The 27666-nt window shown below is 38.1% G+C and overlaps 1 protein-coding gene across 4 annotated transcripts in view; it reads left to right on the forward strand.

Moving 5' to 3' along the window:
* Positions 1 to 557: 557 nt before the first annotated feature.
* Positions 558 to 27666, forward strand: part of TC2N (tandem C2 domains, nuclear) — a 36274-nt gene continuing 9165 nt past the window's right edge. The window contains exons 1-9 of one of the 4 annotated variants that reach the window (XM_034992519.1): positions 558 to 576; positions 13524 to 13646; positions 14980 to 15210; positions 19657 to 19824; positions 21635 to 21726; positions 22948 to 23023; positions 23582 to 23682; positions 24073 to 24189; positions 27073 to 27264. In XM_034992519.1, coding sequence (XP_034848410.1) covers positions 13580 to 13646; positions 14980 to 15210; positions 19657 to 19824; positions 21635 to 21726; positions 22948 to 23023; positions 23582 to 23682; positions 24073 to 24189; positions 27073 to 27264 — 1044 coding nt within the window. In that variant the 5' untranslated portion in view covers positions 558 to 576; positions 13524 to 13579. Of the gene's footprint in view, positions 577 to 667; positions 755 to 796; positions 873 to 10744; positions 11531 to 13523; positions 13647 to 14979; positions 15211 to 19656; positions 19825 to 21634; positions 21727 to 22947; positions 23024 to 23581; positions 23683 to 24072; positions 24190 to 27072; positions 27265 to 27666 lie in introns of those variants that run through there. The other 3 variants (XM_034992515.1, XM_034992516.1, XM_034992518.1) reach the window with 3 other exon arrangements.

Raw genomic sequence — 27666 nt, forward strand, 5'->3', positions numbered from 1 at the left:
AGAGTAATTTCAATTTATACCTCATCAGCCATTCCAAAGCTGAGCCATTCAACAGATCATCTAGGAAGTCACTCAACAACTTCCTAAGAACAGTGTTGAGATTCCCAGCACGGGAAGCATAAAAGGGCCATCCCACTCCTTGTCAGGGCGCTAGAAGGGATTCCAGCGTAATATGGGGGGCCAGGGCACTGTAGCAGATGCCTTTAGGATTCCTTCCAACATACCTATCGCTGGCAAGGTGGTAGTAGGTGTAAAGCCACAAAAGTGAAGAGAAGCAGGCTGATTCTTAGGTAACAAATACAAGGCAGCTTAGAAAAGGTTCTTCTGCTTCCAAGAAAAGGGTGCAGCCACCCCTCTGGCAAGAAAGACCGCTCCATCCTCCCTATACAAAGAAGTTCATCAGGCCAGTAACTTTCCTCCTATGCCTCTCTTCGTTTTTAATCTCCCTTCTGACCCCTCAGCGCACTCCAAACTCCGCCTGGCTCCGAGTTAGATCTTGCCAGAGGGCGCAGCCCAGAGCAGGGGCTGGGAGTGGCGAGACGGGAGAAGCCGAGGGCGCCAGCCCAGCGCGCTCAGGTAATCGGCGGGGCGGCCCCGCCCCGCCCCGCCCCGCCCCGCCCCTCGGCGCGCACCTCCGGGGGGGCGGGGCGGACTCGGAGGGGCCGGAGGCGGGGTCTCAGGGCGCGGCCGCGCGAGGTGACCGGGCCCGGCTCCCGCGGGAGGCCACGGCGGAGTGGCCGCTGCGGGCCCGGAGGTACGCGGCGCCGGCTCAGCGCGGCGTGGAGCGGGGGCGCCCGGGGAGCCGCTCGTGGAGACCCCGCGCACGGCGGCCGGGCGGCAGGTCTCTGGCGGCGAGGGGGCCGCGGGCTCAGGTGCGCCGTGGGGCGCTGCCGGGCGCGCAGCGTGGCGCGGGCCTGGCGCCGCAGCTGTCTCGGGCCTCCGGGTCGGGCGCGCGGAGTGCGGGGGGCGGGGGGCGGAGCGAGAGCGGCCCCTGCCCCAGCAGAGGAGCTTCTCGCCCCCAGCCGCACCGGGCGAACTGTTCTGTATGGGGTTTCATCTCCTTTAACTCTTCAGAAATATCGTCTGCGTTGGGGGGCCCCGGGGGCCGTTCCCGGGTCTCCTCAGCGACACCTGCTCTCGGGAGCCCTGGGCAGGTTTGGGGCCCCTCGACGGCCGGGTTCACCGTGGGCGGGGCGGGGGGTTGGCCGTAACGTGGGGGGGGGCGCGAGACCGGGCCCCCGCCCTGCCGGAGTCTGTTCAGTGGGAGCCCCCGACCGCAGGGAGGGGAGACCCTAGTCCGGCGGGGCTCTGGGCAAAGATGGAGAGTCGGATAAGAACAGGTTCGCTGAGAATCTTTTATCTGTGATGTTCCTGAAACTTTTAGAAGCAGAGAAGGGGTGTTAACAATGGTACTTCCCTATGGTTTTTGCAAAACACGAGTTGTACACTCAGCTTGATTTTAGATTTGGCTTCTGTCTCTTCCAATTTTTTTTTTTTTCTTCCTCCTCCTTCGCCGTCCCTTCCTTTAAATAAAGGGAAACGGCATGGCTGATTTGTGGGGTATATTGCACCCAGATAGACGTCCAGATATAGGCAAGATAGATGCCAAGCCAAAAACATGGATTCCTTTAGAATACTTAAAATACAGCATGTGAAAGGATTGCTTTGGTTTTTAGAATATTATTCTGATTCTTACTCCAGGTAAGCTTATAGTAGAATTTGTTTTGTAAAAAGTGGCCTGGAAGACATTGAGTTAACAACAACACTCCCTATTTACTGATTTAATATTTTGATATGTAACTTTATTGTGGTTAAAAACTGCTTCTTCTGGAAGGAAATGTTAATATTGCTTGCCCTTGAGAGCTGGAATTGGAGATTTACCTTTTATCTCTTGTATTTTGTAGTTTTTGTCAATGGCTGTGAGTTACCTTCATACCTGGAGGAAAAAGTCTTCTTAAAAATTTGTGTTTCTTTAAACCCTTCAAGAAAAATATTTCAAAAGTATCTCTTGTATTGGCTCCACTTGAATTACCATTGTATTCGTGAATAAAGCTAACACATGGAGAGAGAGCACATGGGCGCTCTCTCTCAGTGGATAAAATCTTAAAAAAAAGGAACCAGATTAATTCAGGTTGAGAGAAAAGGAGTAAGGTTCTTGTAGGACGGCTGGCAGAACTGTTTGGTTGGCAGATGTGTTAGTATTGGGATTTTCTGTAGTCAAGAGTTGTAAATGTTAGAAGCATGGTGGGTTTGCGGTCATTAGTCCTGTGGGAGTGGAAGAAATCACTCAAGTAAGTAGAGTGAGAAGAGAAGACCAAGGATGGGAAACACCAACATTTAAGTGATGTAGAGAGACAGCCGTGGAGAGTGAGGAGAAGTCAGGAAAGAAGGAGGAAAATCTAGCAGACAGTAGTTCATAGGAGCCTGGAGAGGAAAGAGTTTTAATCAGGAGAGAAATCTATCTCAAATGAGTCAGAGGGATCTGGAAAATAGGAACTGGTTAAGGGTGTCCTGGCTTTGGTAGTTAGGATAGGAGGTCATTGATCTCAGCAAACACAATATAAGCAAAATGATAAGGATGAAAGTCAAATATGAATGAATTTGAAGAGTAAATAGAGAATGAAGAAATAAAGATAAGGAGAGTAGAGTCCTTATTTTGAGAAACAAAGATTAGAAGAGGTGACAGGGTGGTAGAAGGGAGTTTACAGTCCCATTTGGAAAGAACGTAAGGACAACAGAATAATACCTTTATGTTAAAGTGCATCTCACAGCGTTGTTCCTGTCTCATGGTTAAGTAGGAGAAGCTGAGAGCAAGTAGCTGAGCATATTGAATAGAACTACTATAAGAAAGATTTTCATCTTCCCCCATTCAAATTATGACCACTATCATAGTGGTATTTTGGTCTGTTGGGTTCAGGTGTTATTAGTGGTAAAGTGACACTTTCACAAACTGTGTCAGATGGCATTTCACCTAAGTTCCAGTACTGTGATACTCCCGGCTTACCTTTAAGTCATGTGATTCTTTCTTGTCTATCTATGATTCTTCTCAATATCTTATGTAGAAATCAGACGTTTTGGTTAAATCAGAATTCATGAGGCATATGTCAGGGGCTTTGCTTCAGTTATTATTATGCATTCAAGGGAAAATGCTCTTAGGTGAAAATTTCTTTATAAGGGGTTTTATTTCAATCATCATTGAAAGTTTGTTTTTTTGTTGTTGCTTGTTCAGACACGTTTTATGTGTATTTACATTTGGAATATGAAAATAATAGCTAAAATGGAAAAGGCCAATAATCAAGTGTTGGCGAGGATATAAAGCAACTGGAACTCTTGTACTCTGCTGGTAGAAGTGTAAATTGGTAAATCATTTTGGAAAAATGTATCAACAACAGCAAATCATATGCATAAACTATGTTCAAACTGTACCTGACAAAATTCTAGAAAATGCAAACTAGCTGAAAGCAACAGAAAACAGATTAGTGGTTACTTGAGGATGAGGCAAGGGAAAGTTAGGAGGGATGGATCGGAAAGAGGGGTGAGGAAACTTTTGGGGTTGGTGGGTTATTCATTTTCTTGATTGTGAAGATGCTTTCACCAATGTATACATATGTTTGACTCATGAAATTGTACATTTTAAATACGTGCAATTTACTGGAAGTCAGTACTTAAATAAGGCTGTAAAAAAAGTAAACAAAATCGTGGAAGAAAACACACTATATTTTTTCTTTTCCTTTCTTTTCTTTTTTAGAGATTTTATTTATTTATTTGAGAGAGAGCGAGCACGAGCAGGGGAATGGGCAGAGGGAGAGGGAGAAGTGGAAGCAGATTCCCCACTGACCAGGGAGCCCAACATGGGGGCTTGATCCCAGGACCCTGAAATCATGACCTGAGTCAAAGGCAGGTGCTTAACTGACGGAGCCACCCAGGCGCCCCTATTTTTTCTTCTAAATATTGTAGTTACCTCAGGGTGTTGGGATTATTGATAATTTTTATATTCTTCATATAGTTTTCAGTATTTTTCGTATTTGCTACCATGACCATACATTTCTTTAATTTTTATTTTATTTATTTTTATTTTTTATTTTTATTTTTTTAAAAGATTTTATTTATTTATTCATGAGAGACAAAGAGAGAGAGAGAGGCAGAGGGAGAAGCAGGCTCCCAAGGGGCAGGGAGCCCGATGCGGGACTCGATCCCAGGACCCTGGGATCATGACCTGAGCCAAAGCCAGATGCTTAACCATCTGAGCCACCCAGGCGCCCCATTTCTTTAATTTTTAAATGAGAAATTATTTCATATGTACAAAATAGTACTTTTGACCCATCCACAGATTTAGAGAATACAAATAAAAGCCACTTATATCATGCTTTAGAGATAATACATTGTCAGTATTTTCAAAGCCCTAGTTGTATCTTTCTGCGTCTTTTTCTTTCTACACTCCTTGATTTTCTGTATAGTTTTACTACATAAGTCTGTATTCATAAATAATGTAATGTTTAGTTTTGTCTATTCCATGGCTTTTTTATACATTATATTTATGAGATTCATCGATGTTGATGTGTTATAGTTCATTTACTTTTTATTGCTCTATATCATTCCATTGCTTTACCACTGTTAATCCATCTCCCTGTTAATGGATATTTAGGGGTGTTTTCAGTTTTCTTTTTTTTAATTTAATTTTTACTTTTTGCCATTAAAAGCTGTTTTGTTGGGCGCCTGGGTGGCTCAGATGGTTAAGCGTCTGCCTTCGGCTCAGGTCATGATCTCAGGGTCCTGGGATCAAGTCCCGCATCGGGCTCCCTGCTCCTTGGGAGCCTGCTTCTCCCTCTGCCTCTCTCTCTCTCTCTGTCTCTCATGAATAAATAAATAAAATTAAAAAAAAAAAAAAGCTGTTTTGTTATGGCTATTCCTTTTTCCTTTTTTTTTTTAAGATTTTATCCATTGAGAGAGAGAGCACCCACGAGTGGGGGGAGGGGCAGAGGGAGAAGCAGACTCCTGGCTGAGCGCAGAGCCCAACATGGGGCTCTATCCCAGGACCCCAAGATCACGACCCAAGCCGAAGGCAAATGCCCAACCGACTGAGCCACCTAGGCGCACCTGTTAGGGCCATTCTAATCCATGTGTCTTTGCCTAGGAGTAGAGTTGTGGGTCTTCAGTTCTGCTAGATAATACTGAATTGTTTTATAAAGTGGTTGTACCAGTTTATACTTTCACAGGCAGTGTGTTAAGTGTTCACTTTGTTCCCTTCCTCAACATTTGAGACATTTGTACACCATTTGTAGTTATCTGAATTGTTTCTTTTCAACAGTCTGGCAGGTAAGAATTGGTACTCCATTAGTGGTTTAACTTACATTTCCTTCATTACTGATGATGTCGAACCTTCCGTAATTCCTCTTGTATGAGATATCTGTTTTTTGACTATTTTTTTTTTACTTTTATAAATTGATTTCCAGAAGTTGCATTTATTTATTTATGGTACTTATTCTTATCAATTATGCATATGGCAAATATCTTTTCCCCAGGCTTGTTTTGTCTTTTACTTTATGTGTTTTTTTGTTTGTTTGTTTACTTTATGTCGTTTTTGATGGACACATTCTATAGTGTAGTTGAATGTGTCAACCTTTTCCTTTACGGTTTGTGATTTCAGCATCTTGTTTAACACATCTATCTCTTCCTTGAGGTTGTAGAGATATAGTCTGATATTTTCTTCTGAAAGCTTTAAAATACTACCTTTCATATTTATGTCTTTAATCCATGTGCAGTTGATTTTTGTGTGGTGTGAGGTGGGGATCCAGTTTCATTTTTTTTCCATATGGGTAATCAGTTTTTCCCAGCATCATTTACTGAATATTCTGGTTTTCCTCCCTGTGATCTATAAGCATCATATGTCAAGCTTCCATATATGTGTGCATATGTTTCTGGACTAATCTTTCTTTGGTCTCTTTGTGTATCCTTGCCTGCAATCTTATTTACTTTAGTTGGGTAAAGAGACATGATACCTAGAAGAACGAGTCATCTACTCATAGTTCTTTTAAAACTAGACTCCCTTTCAAATTAATTTTTTTCTAAAGTAAACTTTTCCCTGGAATATATTTTTAATCTTAAATATCTGCCGTAATCAGCTGAGGTCACAAGTAACACTGAAACTACTTTATTTTTTTATTATTTATTTTTTGGGGGGGAGGGGCAGAGGGAGAGAGAGAGAGAATCTTAAGTAGGCTCCACTCCCAGCATGGAGCCCCACGTGGGGCTTGATCTCACAGCCCTGAGATCATGACCTAAGCCAAAACTGAGAGTCGGATGCTTAACTGATTGAGTCACCCAGGTGCCCTATAATACTGAAGCTACTGTATCAGGCTGTCTTTTGTTTTTGCAAATCCTGTCTTAACTCCCTAGAGTTCATTTTAACTTGAGAAGTAAATATAGAATTTTCATGTTGGGAATATAGTTAAGATATTTGGAAAAACCTTCACACTGCAAATAGCTAAGAATGCTCATTTAAGCTTTTTTAAAAAGGTACTTAGGAATTAATATGCCAAAATCTAAAAGAAAGCTGAAAATCTGAGACTAAAGGAATCCATAAGTCTTATTTGCTCTGAGGGCATTTGCTAAACCGGGGCAACTTGGTTAGATTTGATTAAGAACTTGGTGAATTTGCAGGACTGGAGGCATAGTTAGAAGTCAGCCCTGGGCTTATTAAAATACAAGGCAAGCTAACAAAAGACTCTCTGCCTTTAATTCTGGGATTCCCAAAGGTGTGTGGTGTCAAGGACAAAAACTCACTTTACCTCTTTCAAAGATCTGTAAGGAAAGTTGCCTTGATGCCAAGTAAAACAGGGGAAGAAAACCTGTCCTTAGGAAATTGTAACCACCAGTCCATGGGTGGTGGTAGGAGCTTGTTCACATCACCTTGGTGGTCCAAAAACATTTCAAGGTCTAATTTTTTTAATATCTTATTTTTCTTTATGTATAATTCAAATACTATAAAATTCACCCTTTTAAAGTGTGCATTTCAGTGGTTTTTCATATATTCACAAAGCTGTGCAACCATCATCGCTAATCCTAGAACATTTTTATTTACCCCTGAAGGAAACCCTGTACCCTTTAGCAGTCACTCCTCATTTCTCCCTCTCCCCTCAGCCCCTGGCAGTCACTAATGTACTTTCTGTTTCTATGGATTTGCTTATTCTGGGCATTTCATAGGAACGAAATGATACAATATGTGATCTTTTATGTCTTGCCTTTTTCACTTAGCATAATGTTTTCAAGGTCTGTTTATGTTGTAACACAAATCAGTACTTCATTCTTTTTTTTTTTTTTTTAAGATTTTATTTATTTGACAGAGAGAGAGACAGCGAGAGAGAGAACACAAGCAGGGGGAGTGGGAGAGGGAGAAGCAGGCTTCCAGGCAAGCAGGGAGCCCGATGCAGGGCTCGATCCCAGGACCCTGGAATCATGACCTGAGCTGAAGGCAGAGCCTTAACGACTGAGCCACCCAGGCGCCCCTTCATTCCTTTTTAATGGCTGAATAAAATTCCCTTGTGTGGATATACCACATTTTGTTTTTCCATTTGTTAGTTGATGGACATTTGGGTCATATCCACTTTTTGGCTATTATAAATAATGCTGCCATGAACATTTGTGTACAAGTTTTTGTGTGGCTATATATTTTTCATTCTTGTAGGTATAAGAGACCTAGGGAGTGGAGTTCTTGGGTCATATGGTAATTCTGTGGTTAAGTTTTTGAGGAACTGCTGAGCCATTTTTCATTCTCACCAACAATCTGTGAGAGTTCCAGTTTGCCAACACTTGTTTTTGTCTGTCTTTTTGATTATAGCCATCCTAAGTGTTTGTGGATTGGTATCTCATTGTGGTTTTGATTTGCATTTCCCTAATAACTGATGGTGTTAAGCACCTTTTCATGCGTTTATTGGCCATTTATCTGTCTCTGGAGAAATATCTATGCACATCATTTGCCCATTTGTAAATTAGATTCTATGTCAAGGTATGAATTTAAAATGATACCGTAAGGGGCGCCTGTGTGGCTCAGTTGGTTAAGCGTCTGACTCTTGATTTCGGCTCAGGTCTTTTTTTTTTTTTTTAGATTTTATTTATTTATTTGACAGAGACAGAGAGAGAGAGGGAACACAAGCTGGAGGAGTGGGAGAGGGAGAAGCAGGCTTCCCGCAGAGCAGGGAGCCCGATGCGGGGCTCGATCCCAGGACCCTGGGATCATGACCTGAGCTGAAGGCAGACGCTCAATGACTGAGCCACCCAGGCGCCGCGTCGGCTCAGGTCTTGATCTTAGGGTCGTGAGTTCAAGCCCCGTGTGGGACTCCATGCTGGGCATGGAACCTGCTTAAATAAAATGATACGGTAAACAAATGCAAATATTCTCTGAGAGTATATTTTCATCTTTGGCCGTAAAGAGTTCTACAAGTCAAGTTTCAAGGTCACTGAATAATTTGTTAAAGATAACCAAGTGCACAGGAAATAACACAACCTGAATAAGAATCAACCAAAACAACAGATAGAAATAAACTTACAAAAGCTTACATATTGGAATTACCTGTCATAGATTATTAAAATAAGTATGATGGTGGGGGGCGCGCCTGGGTGGCTCAGTCAGTTGAGCGTCCGACTCTTGATTTTGGCTCAGGTCATGATCTCAGGGTTGTGAGCTCCATGCTCACAGTGGGGAGTCTGCTTGAAATTCTCTTTCCCTCTCTCTCTGCCCTTCTTCCCTCCCCCCAAATAAATAAATAAAGCTTAAAAAAATAAAATAACTATGATGGGCTATATTTAAGGAAATAAAAGACAAGTTCTTTTTTCTAGCTGCTTTTGAGATTTCCTCTTTATCACTGGCTTTGAGCCATGTTATTATGATGTGTCTTGGCATGGTTTTCTTCATACTTCCTATGCTTAGTGTTTGTTGAGGTTCTTAGATCTGGGGTTGGTAGTTATCAGATTTGAAGAACTTTGGTATTATTTCTTTAAATATTTTTTCTTCCTCCCCCCATCTCCTTCATGGACTTCTATTATGAGTGTATTAGGCTGCTGGAAATTGTCCCGTGGGTCACAGATTGCTCTTTTGTCTTTATTCTTCTTTGCTCTTTGTTTCATTTTGGGTAATTTCTTTTTTTTTTTTTTAATTATTATTATTTTTTTAAAGATTTTATTTATTTGTTTGACAGAGAGAGAGAGAGCAGAAACACAAGCAGGGGGAGTGGGAGAGGGAGAAGCAGGCTTCCCGCCGAGCGGGGAGCCCGATGTGGGGCTCGATCCCAGGACCCTGGGATCGTGACCTGAGCTGAAGGCAGACGCTTAACGACTGAGCCACCCAGGCGCCCCTTGGGTAATTTCTTTTAACTGTACCTTCCAGATCATTAATCTTTCCTTTTGTAATATCTAATCTGCTTTTAATCCCAGCCACTGTATTTTCCACTTCAGATATTGTAATTTTCATCTTTAGAAGTTGGGTCATTTTTTGTATCTTTTATGTCACTTCTTAACTTTTTGAACATATAGAGTTAGAATGGTTTTAATATCCTTAACTGTCTGTGTCATTTCTGGGTGGGACCCAGAATTGATTGATTTTTCTCATTATTATTTTTTTTTGCATGTTTGGTAATTTTTTTATTGGATGCTAGAATTTTATTTTTTGTGCTGGATATTATTTAGATTTTTATAACATTTGTTTGATTTGGGACATGGTTTTTTTGAAAATGGTTTGATCCTTTTGAGTCTTGCTTTTTAAATTTGTTAGGTGGAAAACAGACTAGTGTTCAGGGCTATCTATTCCTCACCAAGGAAGCAAGACCCTTCTGAGTATTCTACCCAATATCCTGTGAATTGTGTGGTTTTCCCAGTTTGGTGGGTGGGGACAGGCATTATTACCAACCTTGGTGAGTGTTGGTATGGTTTTTGTAATCTTTTCTGGTGGTCTTTGCCCAGACTTGTAATTTGCTTGCATGCATGCTCTGATCAGTACTCTGCTGAATACTGCAGTGGGACCCTCTGCTGATGTCTGTGGTTCTCTCTTTGTGTACCTCTCTGCCCTCTACTAGTTGGCCATGCAAACTCTGTCTGCCTTATTCTTATTCACATAAACTTGTTTCCTTTGCTGCCTTCCTCCCCCATAGTCCCCAGTTCATTTTGGATGACTCAAGGCCATCAACTTTGAGGACCTTTTCCCCAGAAGTAGTAATCATTTTTAACCATCCTCCCACGGCCTTCTCACGATGAATGTAAAGTATTTGCAGGCTGACTAGGGTCAGAAATGTGGTTTGATGAGTTTGTTGAGTTTTTATATGAGCTGGTTGTTCTACTTTGTTCCCTTCTCTATCAACTACATATTAGCTGAGTTCCTACTATATTCCCAGCATCATATAGGGTGCTGAGTGTGAAGTAGAAAGTGAGTATAATACTGTTTCTGAAAAGTTTATATTCTAGAAGGGGAGAGAGAACAAGTGTCACAAAGAAAAATATAAAATTCTTTTTTTAAAGTTCACTAGATGTTTACAAATGAGAGAAATTAATATGGTCTGAGTGGTCAAGGAATGCATTCTTTAAACTAGGGCTGAAAAGGGATTTTGAAAATGTATAAATTTTTAAAAAATACTTATTAGAGAGACAGAGCACGAGGTGGGGGAGGAACAGAGGGAGAGGGACAAGCAGACTCTGCTGTGAGTGCAGAGTCCGACATGGGGCTCAATCTCACAACCCTGAGATCACGACCTGAGCCGGACTCAAGAGTTGGATGCTCAACCATCTGAGCCACCCAGGCACTCTGAAAATGTATAAATTTTTAAAACAAACTAGTTACAAGATACAATGGAAGAAAAGATGCCATTTATGAGAAGCATACACTTAACAAGAAAAGTTCTGCATTTATATGAAAAAAACTGTAAAAACTCCCAAAGATACAAACGTAGACTTAATGCTCTGAGTAGGCATACACAACATCTTAAGAATGCAGGTTTTTTCTAAAATCATTTATAAATACAACAGAATCCCAATGAAAGTACCATTAGATTTTTCCTCCTGGGGCTAGACATATTATGAAATTTATTTGCAAGAACAGACAAGCAAGGATAGTTAGGAAAACCTTGAAATTGAAGAGCAGTAAGGATGGGAAGCTAGTCCTCCTACATATGAAAGCATATTATTATAAGCTGTTACAGTTTTTAAAATGTGGTACAGGAAAAGACAGACCAATTGAAGAGAACAGAAAATACAGAAATAAGCCCAATTGTGTGTAGAAATTTAGTCTGTAATAAAGACAGCATTCTAAAATCATTGAAGAAAATATGGAATTTTAAATAAATGGTGATTTATTCGATACCAGAGTAGCCAACTGGGAAAGGTAGGATTGGATCTACTTCTCATATTATATACCAGGCTGTTAGTATGGAAAGTAGTAACATCATACGAAGTATTAGAAGAAACCATGAGTCAAGTCTTTTATGGCCTATGTATGGGGAAAACTTTCTTGTGACTCCAAATCCAGAAGCACAAAGGGAAAACATAGGTAAGTATAACTACATGTGTGTGTACCCAAGCACTCATATGTTTCTATATATATGTGTACAAATATTTATATATACACACATTCTCTGTCTCAGTAGAAAATACCATAAAAAGACAATGACAAACTGGAAGAATGCTTGCGACTTACATCATGGACAATGTATTAATCTCTCAAATATATAAAAATACTCTAAAACAGAGGCAGAAAAGGACCAATAACTTTATAAAAAGATGGGCAAGAGATAATGAACAGCAAGTTCATGGAAACAAATATAGATTAGCCTTATATGAAAACGTGCCCAGCCTCACAGTGAAAGAGATGCAAATTAAAACAACACGAGATATCATTTCTTTCCCATCAGATGGGCAAAAGTCCAGCATTTTGACAAATAATTTGTTGGTGACTGTGTTTGGAAGCGAGAGCTAGTATATTACATTGAGAATATGCAGCTTATGACCTGCTGGAGGGGGAGGTGCAAGCCACCTACCGGGGTTGGCAGGTAGCTCCCTCATCATCCAAGTTCCCATTTTGGGGAAGTGGAAACCCCCGGGGTCGTTTTGATTGAAGGCGCAATTTCAGTACACCCACACAAAGGAAGTAAAGTCAGAAGATTTGTTACTTACTGATCCCAGAAACAGAAGTGGGGACGCAGAGATGAATTAAGATTCGCTGTGAATTGGTAACTGTTTAGTCTGGATGATAGGGGTTTTCTTACACCATTTTATCATCTTCTGTGAACATTTGAAATTTCCCATGAAAAATGTACAGAGTAGAAGTATGCATAAATGAAGAGAGTGCATTTGGAAGTAAGTCAGTGAGGTCAAAGTGGGCAGTTGGATGTGAAGTTCTTAGACAATTTTATGTTCCTGATTAATTTACAGCAGACTCCCGGGGTGCCTGACTGCCTCAATCAGTATAGCACGTGACTCTTGATCTTGGGGTTGTAAATTCAAGCCCCATGTTGGGTGTAGATATTACTTAAAAATAAAATCTTTAGGGCACCTGGGTGGCTCAGTTGGTTAAGTGTCTGCCTTCGGCCCAGGTCATGATCCTGGAGTCCCTGGATCGAGTCCCGCATCGGGCTCTCTGCTCAGCAGGGAGTCTGCTTCTCCCTCTGACCCTCCCCTCTCTAGTGCTCTATCTCTCTCATTTTCTCTCTCAAATAAATAAATAAAATCTTTAAAAAAGATAAAATCTTTAAAAAAAAGTAAAGCGGACTCCCTTCATTTCCAGTTTACGTTATATGTGGTTTAGGTAGCTGGTAATCTGTGTGTGTGTGTAAATATAGTGTTTAAGATATATTTTTCTGTTAGTGTAATTCTAAATGTTAAACCAACTTATAAAGTATGAAGTTGTTTATTGGCCCCATTATAGGACCTTTGGATTACCAAAAGAATAATTTGGAGGAAGTGAAATTTTTCTCACACTTTTATTTTATTTTATTTTATTTTTTTTAAGATTTTATTTTATTTTGTGAGAGAGAGAATGAGAGACAGAGAGCATGAGAGGGGGGAGGGTCAGAGGGAGAAGCAGAATCCCCGCCGAGCCGGGAGCCCGATGCGGGACTCGATCCCGGGACTCCAGGATCATGACCTGAGCCGAAGGCAGTCGCTTAACCAACTGAGCCACCCAGGCGCCCCTTTCTCACACTTTTTATGAGTGCCATATTTTCTAGGAAATTTTGCTTGGGCATTGATTTGGGTGTACCTTGCAAAAAAGAAAATTGAGGGTGGAATTTTTCTTTTTTTTCCAGATTTAACATTGGGATTGTTCAGTTAGTGATTTTTGAGTATGTCATTTTAATAACTTATAAGGTAATTTTGTATAACTGCGTCATACAGAATTACATATAAGATGAAAAACCTATTTTCCTCTAAATATTTTTGCTTTGTATTCCTCATTCATCTTAGAAAGACAGATAATACAATTTATTTAGTGATACCTAATGGCATTAAGCATGATCATGTTAACTTGTTTTCTATTCTACGAACAGATTAATATTAAAATTGGAAGTTTGGATCAATTGCTGAATATTGGAAATTGGATGTAATGGCAGCAGAATTTATAAAGAGTTGCTGTAGAGGATGTTTCTATGGTGGAACAGAAGAGCACAATTGTGAGTTTGGCTTCTTTTGACTTCAACAAACATGTATTTAATGTCTTTTTTATGGGTGGCATTTTTTAATACAAAGATAATGAGACGTATTTCCTAACTTCATGGGGGAGACAGAAACATAAATAGGAGGCACACTAGGTAAGTATTAAAGTACCCTGGAGCATGGTGGGAGAGAGAGAAATTCAACATTCAACCCCAGAGACACCCTGGGACATCACCACCAAGAGAATGGCATTTGGTATAGGAGTCTAGAATGGATTTCAGCAGCTGGGTCGGAAGAAGGAAGGAAGAAAAGGTGAAAACTGGACCTGAGTATGATAGGTGGATGAAATTGTACAGGCAAAGGCAGGGAGAGAAAAGTGTTGGGTGTGTTTGGGGACAATATACTCTGGCAAATGTTTTCATTTGAATAAAGACAATTTCTAGTTTATGAACAGTACATTAAAAAATGCCTTTTCACAAATGAAAGACTAATGGAGAAGAGATCCATTATTTCATCAAGACCCCATATTTATAAAGGACTCCTGGAGAGTTCCCTTTCAATTGCATGGTCTCCTCATCTCTTCAGAGTTACGATTGGAACTTTATTTTTCTCTGGTTTTTTCTTGTATTCCTTCATCTAGAGCATAGCTTTCTAGTATATTTGAGTACGAAGGCTTCTTTTTGCATTAAAACATTTCATAAATTCCTACACAGTAGTTGTACTTTCATTTCTAAAGTCAACAGACAATACTAATTGTACATAAAGATGAACTCTGGGTGTCCCTTACCTCCCCATCCTAAGTCACCAGCTTAGGAATCATATAGCATTTGAGATAGGGATGAAATGGGTCAAAGAAGCTAGCACAGGGAGAGTTGCTATTATATTAGGGTAAAAGTACATTTTATTTTGCGATTAGGTGAAGGTTTTTGTAGACTTTGAGACCTTCAGCTTCTTTTCAGAATTCTTTTATATATTTAAGACTGATGTTAACCACCAGTACTGACAACAAGAATTGCTTTATTGACAGTATTTTACTCGAAAGCATCGTGGAATTAAGTACAAAATAAACTTGTTTTCCATCTGTGAACTCTTTTGTGGGAATGAGTTTCTTTAAAAACTGCTTTTACCATTATGATAAGCTAATATATTTTGGCAATAGTATATTAATTTCTCAAATATTGCCTGGACAGAATTAATGTAGATTCCAGAAGTGCTTGGTAGGATTTACGAGTAGTAGTTTCTGTATCTGCAGTTTGATTACGTAAATACCAAAGCATGCTAACTTTAGATTATTATATATAACTCTACATTCATATTTGTGATTTTTCTTTTCTCTTCTTTTACATGCAGGTTCCAGGGAGAGAGACATTAAAGCAGTCTCCGAGAGTCAGAATACACCTGTCTGTGTCCCTCCTTTGACTGCTGTTTCGGTAAAGCCTCAGGTTGGCTGTACTGAGGATTACTTACTTTCCAAATTACCATCTGATGGCAAAGAAGTACCATTTGTGGTGCCCAAGTTTAAGCTATCATATGTTCAGCCCAGGGTACAAGGAACTCCTTCACATCTGGAGGGACTTGAAGGTAAACAATGACACGGCAGGATTTAAGAATCAACACATAGCATTTAAATGCTATTGTTTCTGTGATTTTGCTGTTTTGTATCTTGAAAGATATAAAATTATTTTATGTATAAATTTTTATTTTTTATGTTTTGCTTTTTCTGTAGAGGAACTTAATGTATAATATTTTTGAAAGGTCCCATTATGAAATCTGACCACAATCAACACATTTGTATGTAAATGTGGCCTTTAAAAAAATTTTTTTAATCAATTAATTAACATAGAGTGTATTATTAATTTCAGAGGTAGAGTGGAGTGATTCATCAGTTGCATACAACACCCAGTGCTCATCACATCATGTGCTGTATTTAATGTCCATCACCCAGTTACCCCATCCCCCCACCCATCTCCCCTCCAGCAACCCTCAGTTTGTTTCCTATGGTTAAGAGTCTCTTATGGTTTGTTTCCCTCTCTGATTTCGTCTTATTTTATTTTTCCTTCCCTTCCCCTATGTTCATCTGTTTTGTTTCTTAAATCCACGTATGAGTAAAATCATGTATTTGTCTTTCTCTGATTGACTTATTTCGCTTAGCATAATACTCTCTAGTTCCATCTACGTCCTTGCAAATGGTAAGATTTCTTTTTCTTTTTCTTTTTTTTATGACTGAGTAATATTCCAGTGTATATGTAACTTCCCAGTCTAAATAGCCACTTGAGTGAGATAGATTCATTGGGTAGATTTTGGCTGATGTTGTTAGAGGCCAGTGGAGTAATGATAAGAAGAAGAAACAACATGTAATTCTTGTATGTTAAAAATAATTTGGGGTGCCTGGGTGGCTCAGATGGTTAAGCGTCTGCTTTCGGCTCAGGTCATAACCCCAGAGTCCTGGGATCGAGTCCCGCATCGGGCTTCCCGCTCCTTGGGAGCCTGCTTCTCCCTCTGTTTCTCTCTGTCTCTCATGAATAAATAAATAAAATCTTAAAAAATAATAATAATAATAATTTGCTTTAGTCCATTGAAACACTGTCACAATGTTTTCCCCCCCCTCAAAGTTTTTTATGAAAAATTTCAAACATACAGAGAAGTTGAAAGAATACAACAGTGAATACCCATATATCCACCACATAGAATCGATCATTAATATTTTACCATACTTAATCACATATCTATTTATCCATTCCTCTTTCTGTTATTAATCCTTTTTGAGTTGGGGGTGGTGGAGAACACATTTCACAGTAAATTGCAGACATTAATACACTTCCTTCTAAATACTTAAGCATACATGTAATTTACCAGAGTTCACTATCTGTTTACAGTTTTCTTCTTTTGACATAAACCTTATACACAAAGAACTGCCTCAGTTTTAAGTTTGTTTTTGTTGAGTTTGGACAAATGCATGTAACAGTGTAATCCAAAATCCTATCAAAATCTAGAATATTTTTCCAAATATGTTTTTCTGCCCCATCCTTTCTTCTCATTCTGGGATTCCAATTAGACATATGTTGGACTTTTTTATATTGTTTTATGGGCCTCTGAGACTTCTTTTGCTTGTTGTTGTTCAATGTTTTTTCCCCCTCTCTTCTTAAGATTGGATATTATTAATTTTCAAGGTCACTGTCTCTTTCCTCTGTCAGCTCCATATAGCTGTTAGGCCCATCCAGTGAATTTTTATTTTAGACATTGTGTTTTTCAGTTGTTGAATTTACATTTGGTTCTTTTTTGTAGATTCTGTTTCTTTGCTGTGATTTCATTTTCTTTTTTGCATTATTGTAAGCCTATTTTCTTCTATGTCTTTGGGCTTTAGTATCTTTATCTGCTAATTCTAACATCTGAGGCTCTTAGGTTTGGATTCTGTGGTTTGTCTTTTTTTGGAGAATGGGTCACCTTTTCATGTTTCATTGTGTATGGAGTAATTTTGGATTGTATTCTGGGTTTTGGATGTTGTGTCGTGGACACTTTAGAATCTGTTATATTACTCTGAGATGAGAGGGTTTTGTTTTTTTTTTCTTTTCCTTTTCCTTTTTTCTTTCTTTTAACCAGGCAATCAACTTGGTTGGGCTATGCTGCAAATTCTGTCTCAGCTTGGTTTTTGTATCCTTAGTTGGAGTCTGCCCCGCATATGTGTGGCTCAGGGATCAGCCAGATATTTGAGCAGACTTTATTCACAGAATTCCGGGCTTTCTCCTTTCCAAGGTTCCCACCTTACTTTCTAGCAGCTGTGGTTGCTCTGAACTCTGCCATCTGGTTCTTTAGGCCAGAAAGAGTGTGGATTTTCCTTTGTCATTCTATCTGCCCTGTGCAGTGCCAACTTTGGCTTGTGCTTAGGCTAACAGTGGCCATTCCCTTTCTTCCAAGAGTCCGTGCTGTCCTGAATATGCCCTGCTTCTGCTCACTCTCCAGTCCCTTCAGGGTTTTTGTTCATTTTGTTTTTGGTCTACAGTGTACTGTTGTTATCTGTAGGAGACTTGGGTTTGGTAGGAGTGATTGACCGACCTTCCTTCCTTCCCTCCTTCCCTCCCTCCCTCCCTCTCCCCCACTTCCCTCCCTTCCTTCCTTCTTCAAGGAAAGAGGAACCCTGTGCTTGGCCCACCACCTTGTTTTGCACGTCAGCAGTGTCTCTCAAAAACAGTGTTTAAAAGCTCTTGGCTATGGTGTACCCTGATCATTGGTCTTTCTCTTTCTCTTGTACTTGTTAACAGGATTGGGATTAAACCACGTAAACAGTTTTGCAGTCTGTTCTATTCGTATCACACATTGTGAACATGTTTTCATACTCATTGCTTTTTAATGGCCCCATAGTATTAAATCTAAAGATGTACCATAATTTATTTAATAAATTCTGTATTCTTAAACATTTAGGGTATCTTATGTATTATTTTCATAATCAGAAAATAGGAAATACCTACCTGGCAATGTGTGGTAGTTCTTCTTTTGTCTGTTTTATTAGATCACTAGAACACAGATTGCTTTTTGATTTGAATGAATGAGGAAATTGGTTTACACTTAAATTATAGGCTCAAAGAGTATGTGGTAAAGCCATCTGATTTTGATCATATTGGAGAGAAAGATGACTTTATTAGAGTCAAGAAAGTGTTCTTGGTGTCTAACTCTAGAAGTCAGGCGCATGCTGTATGTGTATGTGCTTGTGAGTAGTGATGGGCTGACAAGGAAATTTTGAGAGGGAGATAGGGCAGACCACTGTCAGTAATGACTGAAATTATGTGTCAGGTATTTGAAATGTGTTTTGTTTCATTGCTTATTTACTGATGGGTCTGATTACAGCCGTTGCTTACTGCTTTGTAACACACAGATTCTATCATTAACATCTTACTGAGCTTGCTTTATACCTATCCATTAAGAGAATGCATTTTGCATAAATATTGAAATTTTAAATAGAGCTTTTGAGAGGTATAATGTAAATGTTACTTTATGTTAATTTTATAGCACTGTGGTTCTATAAATTGAGAGAAATTCCTCTTGAACTTTAAAAATGGTATCACTGTATACCGTTTGAGGGGAAAATTGGAATTCTGTAAAGGAGAAATGAAATCAGAATATTCTTTTTTAGGTATAGCCTATAAAGGTAGTGAGTCATCTTTGGTGCTCTACTCCTGACAGTATTCTTGTTACCATGAACAGACTTGTGGTGGCGCTTGTGTGCTGAATGATTTAAGGGTCCTTACAAAGGTCCCTGGCATCATAACTCCCTCTTGGCACCCCTCTGCCTATGTATTGTGCTTGGATTACACACATAGCTATTTGAACTGGGGTGAGTCTTTTTCCGATTTGGGGCCATGCTGGATAATGATGCTTATGCACATTCTTGTACGAGTCTCGAGGTGCACACGTGCGCGCATTTCAGTTGTGTGTGTGTCCCAGAATGAGAATTGCTCTGTGTATCTCAGCATGCGGTCAATTTTTATAAATGTTCTGCATCTTCATCAAAAAATGATAATCTTTTTACTTAAAAGTTGTTCTTTGTGTAAGTAGAAAAATGAAAGGAAACTCAGATCACAAAATACAGAATTGTTTATGGGGCAAAAAAAAAATGCTAAAAATTTACCAGACTGTCTTGAGAGCAGGGTTCATGGCTGATCCCTGGCAGAAGATTCCATGCAGAGCTCAATAAATATGTGCTTATTTTTTTATATTTCAAACACATGTGATTTGGTGTCACTTGAGACAAAATTTTTTCCTCTGCCTTGGATGCACCAGCTGTTAGCTAATAACTCCAAGAAAAGGGTGTTATAGGGCGCCTGGGTGGCTCAGATGGTTAAGTGTCTGCCTTCGGCTCAGGTCATGATCCCAGGGTCCTGGGATCGAGTCCTGCATCGGGCTCCCTGCTCGGCGGGGAGCCTGCTTCTCCCTCTGCCTCTCTCTCTGTCTCTTATGAACAAATAAATAAAATCTTTAAAAGAAAAGAAAAGAAAAGAAAAGGGTGTTATAAAACTTTAGACTTACTTTCAGGATCTGCCAGAGCATCTTTTGGAGATCGAAAGGTAGAACTTTCCAGTTCATCCCAGCACGGACCCAGCTGTGATATATACAACCCATGCTTTAGTTATCAGCACATTTCACCCGATTTGAGCCGGCGCCTTCCTCCTCGTTCAGAAGCAGTGAGACTGTATGGATCAGGTATGAAAATTTTTTTGTGTGTTTTCTCTTTTATTTATTTATTTATTTAGTTAGTTATTTAGTTATTTATTTAATTCTTATGTTAATCCCCATACATTACATCATTAGTTTTAGATGATGTGTTCCATGATTCATTGTTTGTGCATAACACCCAGTGCTCCATGCAGAATGTGCCCTCCTCAGTACCCACCACCAGGCTAACCCATCCTCCCACCCCCCCTCCCCTCTAGAACCCTCAGTTTGTTTTTCCGAGTCCATCGTCTCTCATGGTTCGTCTCCCCCTCCGATTTCCCCCGCTTCATTCTTCCCCTCCCGCTACCTTCTTATTCTTCTTTTTACTCTTTGTGTTTCTCTTTAACAAATGTAGAAATCAAGTTAAATCTAAGACCCTGGAAGAAATGATTCTTATCAAAAACAAAAAAAAAAAAGAGAGAAAAGCAGGCTTCAGAAGTGATATGGTAAACATGATGATGTCTCTGTGGTATTCTATTTAATGGAAAAATTGAAGGATTAATTAATTATGTGTATTGGTAGTTCCAAATTCTATTTTATTTGTCCTTCTTTGAAAAGTTTCATTTTTTGTATATCATCTATCCATTCAGAAATTCTACAACAGATATTTATTAGCTTTTTTTTTTTAAAGATTTTATTTATTTATTTGACAGAGAGAGAGATAGCAAGAGCAGGAACACAAGTAGGGGGAGTGGGAGAGGGAGAAGCAGGCTTCCCGCGGAGCAGGGAGCCCGATGTGGGGCTCGATCCCAGGACCCCGGGACCATGACCTGAGCCGAAGGCAGACGCTTAACTATTGAACCACCCAGGCGCCCCTTTTTTAGCTTTTTTCTTTCCTGCTTCAGTCAGTGAAAATTATAAATTTACAAACTCATGAGATTACAGATGTAAACAAAGAAAACAAAATGCCTACATGATCATAGAAGTTTCTTAGTTTAATATTTGAGGACTGTATCAATTTTAGACTGTCATACATATCTGATTCACAAAATTCTGTGTTTTAGGTTTTTAATGTATATAGCTATCTCAACAACTGAATTCACGGTGAGGTGCTAAAAACAAGGCAGAAGTATTTATTTAAATATTTATTTCAGCACTGTGTTAGAATACACAGTTAATATACCGAGTTCCATTCTTTAAGAATCTTCTAGTTTATCTCTCTCTGTCAAATAAATAAATAAAATTAAAAAATAAAGGGGGGGTGCCTGGGTGGCTCAGTTGGTTAACTGTCTGCCTTTGGCTCAGGTCATGATCCCAGGGTCCTAGGATTGAGCCCCCACTTTGGCTCCCTGCTCAGCGGGGAGTCTGCTTCTCCCTCTTCCACTTGTGTTCCCTCTCTCTCTCTGTCAACTAAATAAAATCTTTAAGAAAAAAGAATCTTCTAGTTTAGGTGGGAAAACTAGAAATATAAACTAGAAATACGGAATTCAGTATTTTTTTTAATGTAGTAAATGCTCATTATGTAGATGAATTGCATTTAGCACAGAAAACCTACATTCTCTTACTAGAGTATTCCTATGGAATGGAGAAATGTAATGTAAGCAAAAAGAACAAATTTTTCCTGCTTGATATTTGATGTGGTTGTGAAAATGTGTTGTTTGATTTATGTTGGTTTCTATTTAGAACAAAAGTAAAATAATTGAAAAAAAAATTTAAACTTTAGTAGACTTTATTTCTTAAGTAGTTTGCATTAATATTCATGATGCAGTCCTATAGAGATTTAGTTCATGGTGATTAAGTAAAATTCCAATGTTTATTCTTCTTTAATATAAAGAAATTTTTCCATGTCCCTTCATAGTTTGTGATTTAAGGACCAGCAAACTTCCCAGTTCCCCTGGACTAAGCAAGTCTATGTTTGATCTTACAAGTTCATCTCAGTGGTTCATGCAGGTGAATTATTGATATAAATTTAATTGTATACGATAATTTATTTTCAAGCTAAAAATTGAGGAATGTGTGAATTACGTTAGAAGCAACATGTGTAGATCTTTTGTAGATAAATCTGTGGTAATAGCTGAAGAATAAACACTTAGCATTTCCCATGTGCATTTTTTCACTCAGCTGAATACTAAAAGGCAGTCTTTTTTTAAAAAAAATCTTACATCTCTCAGTTGGTAGGTACTCAGGCAATCTTGAAGGCAGTTGGAATTTAAAATGGTATGGTTAGAAGTGCTTATTGATTTAACCTTCCTTATTGAAGATAGCTACCTACTTAGTAAAAATTAGTATTTCTATTGAGATACAGGATTTTAATTATTCATTAATATTAACACAGCATCCTCCTGTTTTTGAAATAGAATAATTTTTTGATGTTTAAAAAGTTTCTTTTAAAAGTATAAATAAATTGTGATTATTATTAAAAATTAGAAAATATAGAGTTAAGCAAAGTAAAAAGACAAATCACCTATATTCCTGTAACTGAGGTTAAAAGCACCATAAAAATACTGTTACATATACTTGCCGGCTTTTTTCCATGTGCATGTATATGCATGTATTTTATTAAAATGGAAATGTATTCTAAATAATCGTTTGTAGTCCTCAGTCGAGTTAATTTTTTGCAGAATTACTTCTTTATAGCACCAGCTCTTGAACGTGTATCAGAATAGGTTGGAGAGCTTGTTAGAATACAGGCTGCCCGGTCTCACCCCCAGAGCTTTTAATTCAGTAGCTCTGCACTGGGGGCTTCAGTTTATATTACCAACAAGTTCCCCGCTGATTTTGATCTTGCTGGTTCAGAGGGACCACACTTTGATGACTGCTACTTAACAGGTTTTTAGGTAATAGGACGCTTCCAAATGTATTCTTATTTTTATGGGTACTTTCAAGTAGGAAACATAAGCAGTAACCCCTTTTTCCTTATTATAAAACCAAACCCCAAACAACAAAGGCTTTCCCCATATGTGATTGAGTAAGCTATTGAAGATTTTCCTGATAACACACACAGAAAGCTTTTCTCCCCCTTTAGTGTCTAAAAGAGGGGCATTCTGACCAATAACACTTTCAACATGGTTAGCATGCAGTTTGATACTAGGGTGGATGTTGGGGCATAAGTTTGAGAATCTTTAAAGTTTGATGTGTGATACCGGACTTAAGAACAATTTTTATCTCTAGAGACATGATTCATGGTCCAGCATGCCTAGTACTTCTTCTTCAAGGAAAAATTCCCAGGGCAGTAACAGAAGCCTGGGTAAGGAATAAAGTGCCTTCTTTTTATATTCTTTTTTGAAGTGAATTATTTCTACCTAATAGTAATTTGAGCAAATATATGGTAAGGTAAAAAAGAAAACCTCCAGGTGGTTATATCTGTTATCTGCATATGAATACTCAGATCAGGTGGCCCATTTTTTAGTGTTCAGACATGAATGCATCTTTAAAAAAACAAAACAGTTAAATGCCTTTTGTTTGTTTTGAAGTATTCTAGTGAAGGAAGTTCCAGAAGCGTCCAGGATTAAAGCCATATCAGTGTTATTTGGGAAAGTTTATCTTAGTTTTAACTTAAGTCTCAGACTATATTTGAGTTAAGTTTTCAAGCCATGTACTTTTTATAGGAGGTCTTTCCCTAGCACTCCAATAATAACATTGAAGTGTGATTTTTGTCTTATTAAAGTGGCAAATTTCCATTTTTTAGAAAAAAAATAATAATGGTATTTTTCAGTTGTGCTCTTAAAATTGGATTGTATCAAAGCGTAATTGGATTAGAAGGATTGCATAGCCTTTCAAATGTCCTTGTCCTTTTACAATTTAGATACAATTACTCTGTCAGGAGATGAAAGAGATTTTGGGAGATTGAATGTGAAAGTGGTTTATAATTCTTCAGTAGAGCAGATCTGGATCACAGTTTTGCAGGTAAGTTAATTTAGTTAATATCAGCTTTTCTTACAAAATTGAATGTTTTCATTATAAACATCTGTTACTCTCTCTGTGGAACAGGACAATACCTTCTTTAGAATTTAGGATTCTGTGGTATTTTGTAGAAAACAATATTTTAAAAAGACTCTAAAGAAAATAAATCTGTAGGTCTGATGGAATTGTGGTTTTAACCTCAAGAAGGAAATTGATATGATGTCTGGAACATTAAATGTCAAATTATTTTAATGTAGATGAAACAAAAGATCTCTGTACACTAATGTTTACTTTTTATAGTTTTTATTTAAGTCATTAACTCAAGAAATACATCAAATATTTGTATTGTTAGGGTCCTCTGTAAAATTCAAATTGTATTTTTAATTTTTTTAGTGCAGAGATTTAAGTTGGCCTTCTAGTTGTGGAGACACTCCTACTATTTCAATAAAAGGAACACTAACATTGCCCAAACCCGTGCATTTCAAATCTTCAGCAAAGGAGGGCTCTAATGTAAGTGGCTTTTTGTGTTTGAATTTCTTTTTGTGGTTTTTTTTTTTTTCCATATTTGTCACTTTAAACTATGTGAAGAATTGGAATGAGAAAGTGTTTTATTTTGGGGAAATTGCAAATTACATATTCCTTGCTTTTTAAACACAATTTTGTGCCTCAAAAATACTTGATATTTCATTGTCCAATATTAAGATGCATTTAAAAAGAAAATCTTAAATCACTAAAGTATATACAAAATGAACAATATCTAAGGAGACTACTTTTCTTGTATGAAAGGAAAATAAATGTCTGTATTTTCATCTTCTTTCCTCCTAGCCCACTTTGATTTTGAAGAGTAATTGCATGATTGTAATAAATTTCTTTTAAGTATTCCCAATTATTATAATCGGAAGACTTGTGATCCTATATTTGGTTTTACAGATTTTAAATTTCACATTAGTTTAAATACATCTTCATTTTTGTCTTCTCATATATGTTGAAAGGCTAGTGTTTTTCCATGCAAATGAAAGGTGTTTTCTGTAAGGACATATGATTTAAAAATAAGGTAATTCAAATAACTAATAACCATGAAAAAATTTACTCTCACTAGTAATTATAGAAATAAAAATTTAAATTACACATTGCTCTCTCTTTCTTTGCTTATTAAAATTAGGAAAAAATTTGTAGGATACTCTAGAACAGAGAACTTTCTGGAAATTATTTTTACAAAACACATCAAAGCCTTAAAATATTTATACGCCTTTACATAGTAATTCTACTTAGAATGTGTTCCATGAAAATAATTTAAAATGCAAGTAAAAAATATATAAAGTATTCTTGGCAATTTTGTTCATAGGGGAATACCTGGAAACTATCTAAATGTCTTATATAGGGGAATGGTTGAGAAAATTCATGGTATATATACCATGGGCATTATACTTTCTTTGGATTGCTGTAACAAAGTACCACAAGTTGGATGGCTTAGAACAACAGAATTTTCTTTCTCACAGTTTTGGAGAAAGTCCGAAATCAAGGTGTCAGCAGTGAGGGAGAATCTGTTCCATGCTGCTCTCCTAGCTTCTGGTAATGGTCAGCAATCTCTGGCATTCCTTGACTTCATTCTGTGCTTCCATCTTCACATGCCATTTTCCATCTGTCGCTGTGTCTTCACTCCACTGTGACCTCACCTTAACTTCACCAGTTACATCTTTAAGGACCCTGTTTCCAAATAAGGTCACTTTCTGAGTTACTGGACATCAGGGCTTCAGCATATCTTTTTTGGGGCCAAAATTAAACCATAACACCGTGCGATCGAATACTTAGGCAGCTATAAAGAATAATGTTTAGGAAGAGTTTTTAAGGACATGGAAAAATGTTCTTAGTAAGTGAAAAGGCAGTAATCAAAATTGATGAACCTGTCTTAGTATCTCACTTTATGAAAATATGCATTATAGAAAGTCAAGATGGAAATAAGTCTTAACTCTGGTTATAATGCTGACATTCAAGATGAATCCTTCCCGTTTAATTCAGGATCACTTTTTGATTTTCAAATAAAACTAAGTTAACTTAGGAAAAGTTGGGATAATTTGTTCTCATATTAAAACTTGCATGGAATCTTACTCTTAAAATTTGTTATTATTTATCAACTTGTTTACCCCTATTGTAGCAAAATGTGAAGTGGACCAGCACACTTGCATTAGGTGTAAGCTCATTGCATCTCAGTTTAAAAACATTTTATGTATACTAAATTGTTGGTGTGATCCTGTGGCTCAAGACTCTGAGAGAAAAAGATAGCTTTGGTGGTTGGGAGGCTCTCAGAAACACAATTCTGACTATACAGATGTAAGCAATTACAATAAAAGTGAAAATGTGGGCACAGTATTTAAAATATTGATGTTAGTTGTCCAGATATCTTGTCTTTTCAAAAGGCAAAAGAAAGCTCCTTTTCAAAAGAATGCAGTAAACATGGGAAGAAGGAAGTGTAGAGCAAAATCAGTCTAATGTCAAGAAGATGTTAGCCCATGGTAAGCCAAGGCTTTTAAAATATTAGGGGTAATGAAAGGAACATTTGAAAATACTCTGAGCACAGAAAACCCTGACTTGCTTGCCTGGGGTGGATGATTATGAGAGAAGGTAGCGCTTTTCAAGACTGATTTCCAGATTGGAAAGAGTGAAGCAAACATCACTGAAGAAGAAATCAAAGCCCAAAGTAGGTGGGAAGAACATTAGACAAAGAATAGAAGTAATTCATGTCTCTTAATGTGAGCAATTAGATTTGGGGTACTTAGCACACATGAGATTCTTAAACCACTTACTAACTGTTGAAAAATTGTGGTGAATAGCAGGAAAGAGACCCCAGAACCAAAGATGGAAAACAATCCAATTTTCAAAAAGGAGAAAAGCTATATTCTGCTTAACTTGGTGTTGATGTTGACCTGAATTCCTTAGTAATTAAAAGGATGATTTGTGAAATTAAGAAAGGCAATATTCAGGATAAATTCTGGAAAAACAATTCATGGTCATTGTCATTTTAAGTTACATTGAAAAATATTTTTTTTGTTGTAAAAAAAATTGTATCTTCCTTTCCTAGATCATAAAATGTTATTTTCTTTTCTTTTTTTTTTTTTTAAGATTTATTTATTTATTTATTTATTTGAGAGAGAGAGAGAATGAGAGACAGAGAGCATGAGAGGGAGGAGGGTCAGAGGGAGAAGCAGACTCCCTGCCGAGCAGGGAGCCCGATGCGGGACTCGATCCCGGGACTCCAGGATCATGACCTGAGCCGAAGGCAGTCGCTTAACCAACTGAGCCACCCAGGCGCCCTTCGTTTCTTTTGTATCGGTGTATCTTTTTTTCAGTCCTTCTATTTATATATTTTTTATTATTTTCTTGTGTTTTTTTTAGACTATTGAATTTATGGAAACTTTTGTATTTGCTATTAAACTCCAAAGCCTACAAACTGTAAGGCTTGTATTTAAGATTCAAACCCAGACTCCCAGGAAGAAAACCATCGGAGAATGCTCACTATCACTCAGAACTCTCAGCACACAGGAAATGGATTACTCTTTGGATATAATGCCACCTTCAAAAATTTCTGTAAGTGATAGAACTATTTTGTGGGTGAGTTTTGGTTGGAGTGTAATTTGAACACTAGAATACACTAGAGGATCAGGAAGGCTCTCAAGAAGCAATAATAATAATAATGTCATTGTTAAATAATACTTTTTAAGTAATTGATAAAAGGTTAACAGAGACCCTTTGCCTTCTCTATTGCAAAATAACCTTAGGGTTACCTTCTCCTAGTACATTTTATTTAAATGTTTCACACTTGAGGGAGAATAATCCTGAAGTTAGTTAGCTGATAATTTAGGAATAGCAAGAAAGAATCATAAACTCCAAACTCAGAGATTGCCTTAAAATAGATTAGGAAGGTGCATGAGTAAGCTAAATATTTGTCCATAAATTGGGTAAAATGGAGGTTCTTACAGCTGGGGTGTT

Source organism: Mirounga leonina, unplaced genomic scaffold, assembly GCF_011800145.1.
Source record: "Mirounga leonina isolate KUSES-001 unplaced genomic scaffold, KU_Mleo_1.0 Mir_82, whole genome shotgun sequence".
NCBI classification, from domain to species: domain Eukaryota; kingdom Metazoa; phylum Chordata; class Mammalia; order Carnivora; family Phocidae; genus Mirounga; species Mirounga leonina.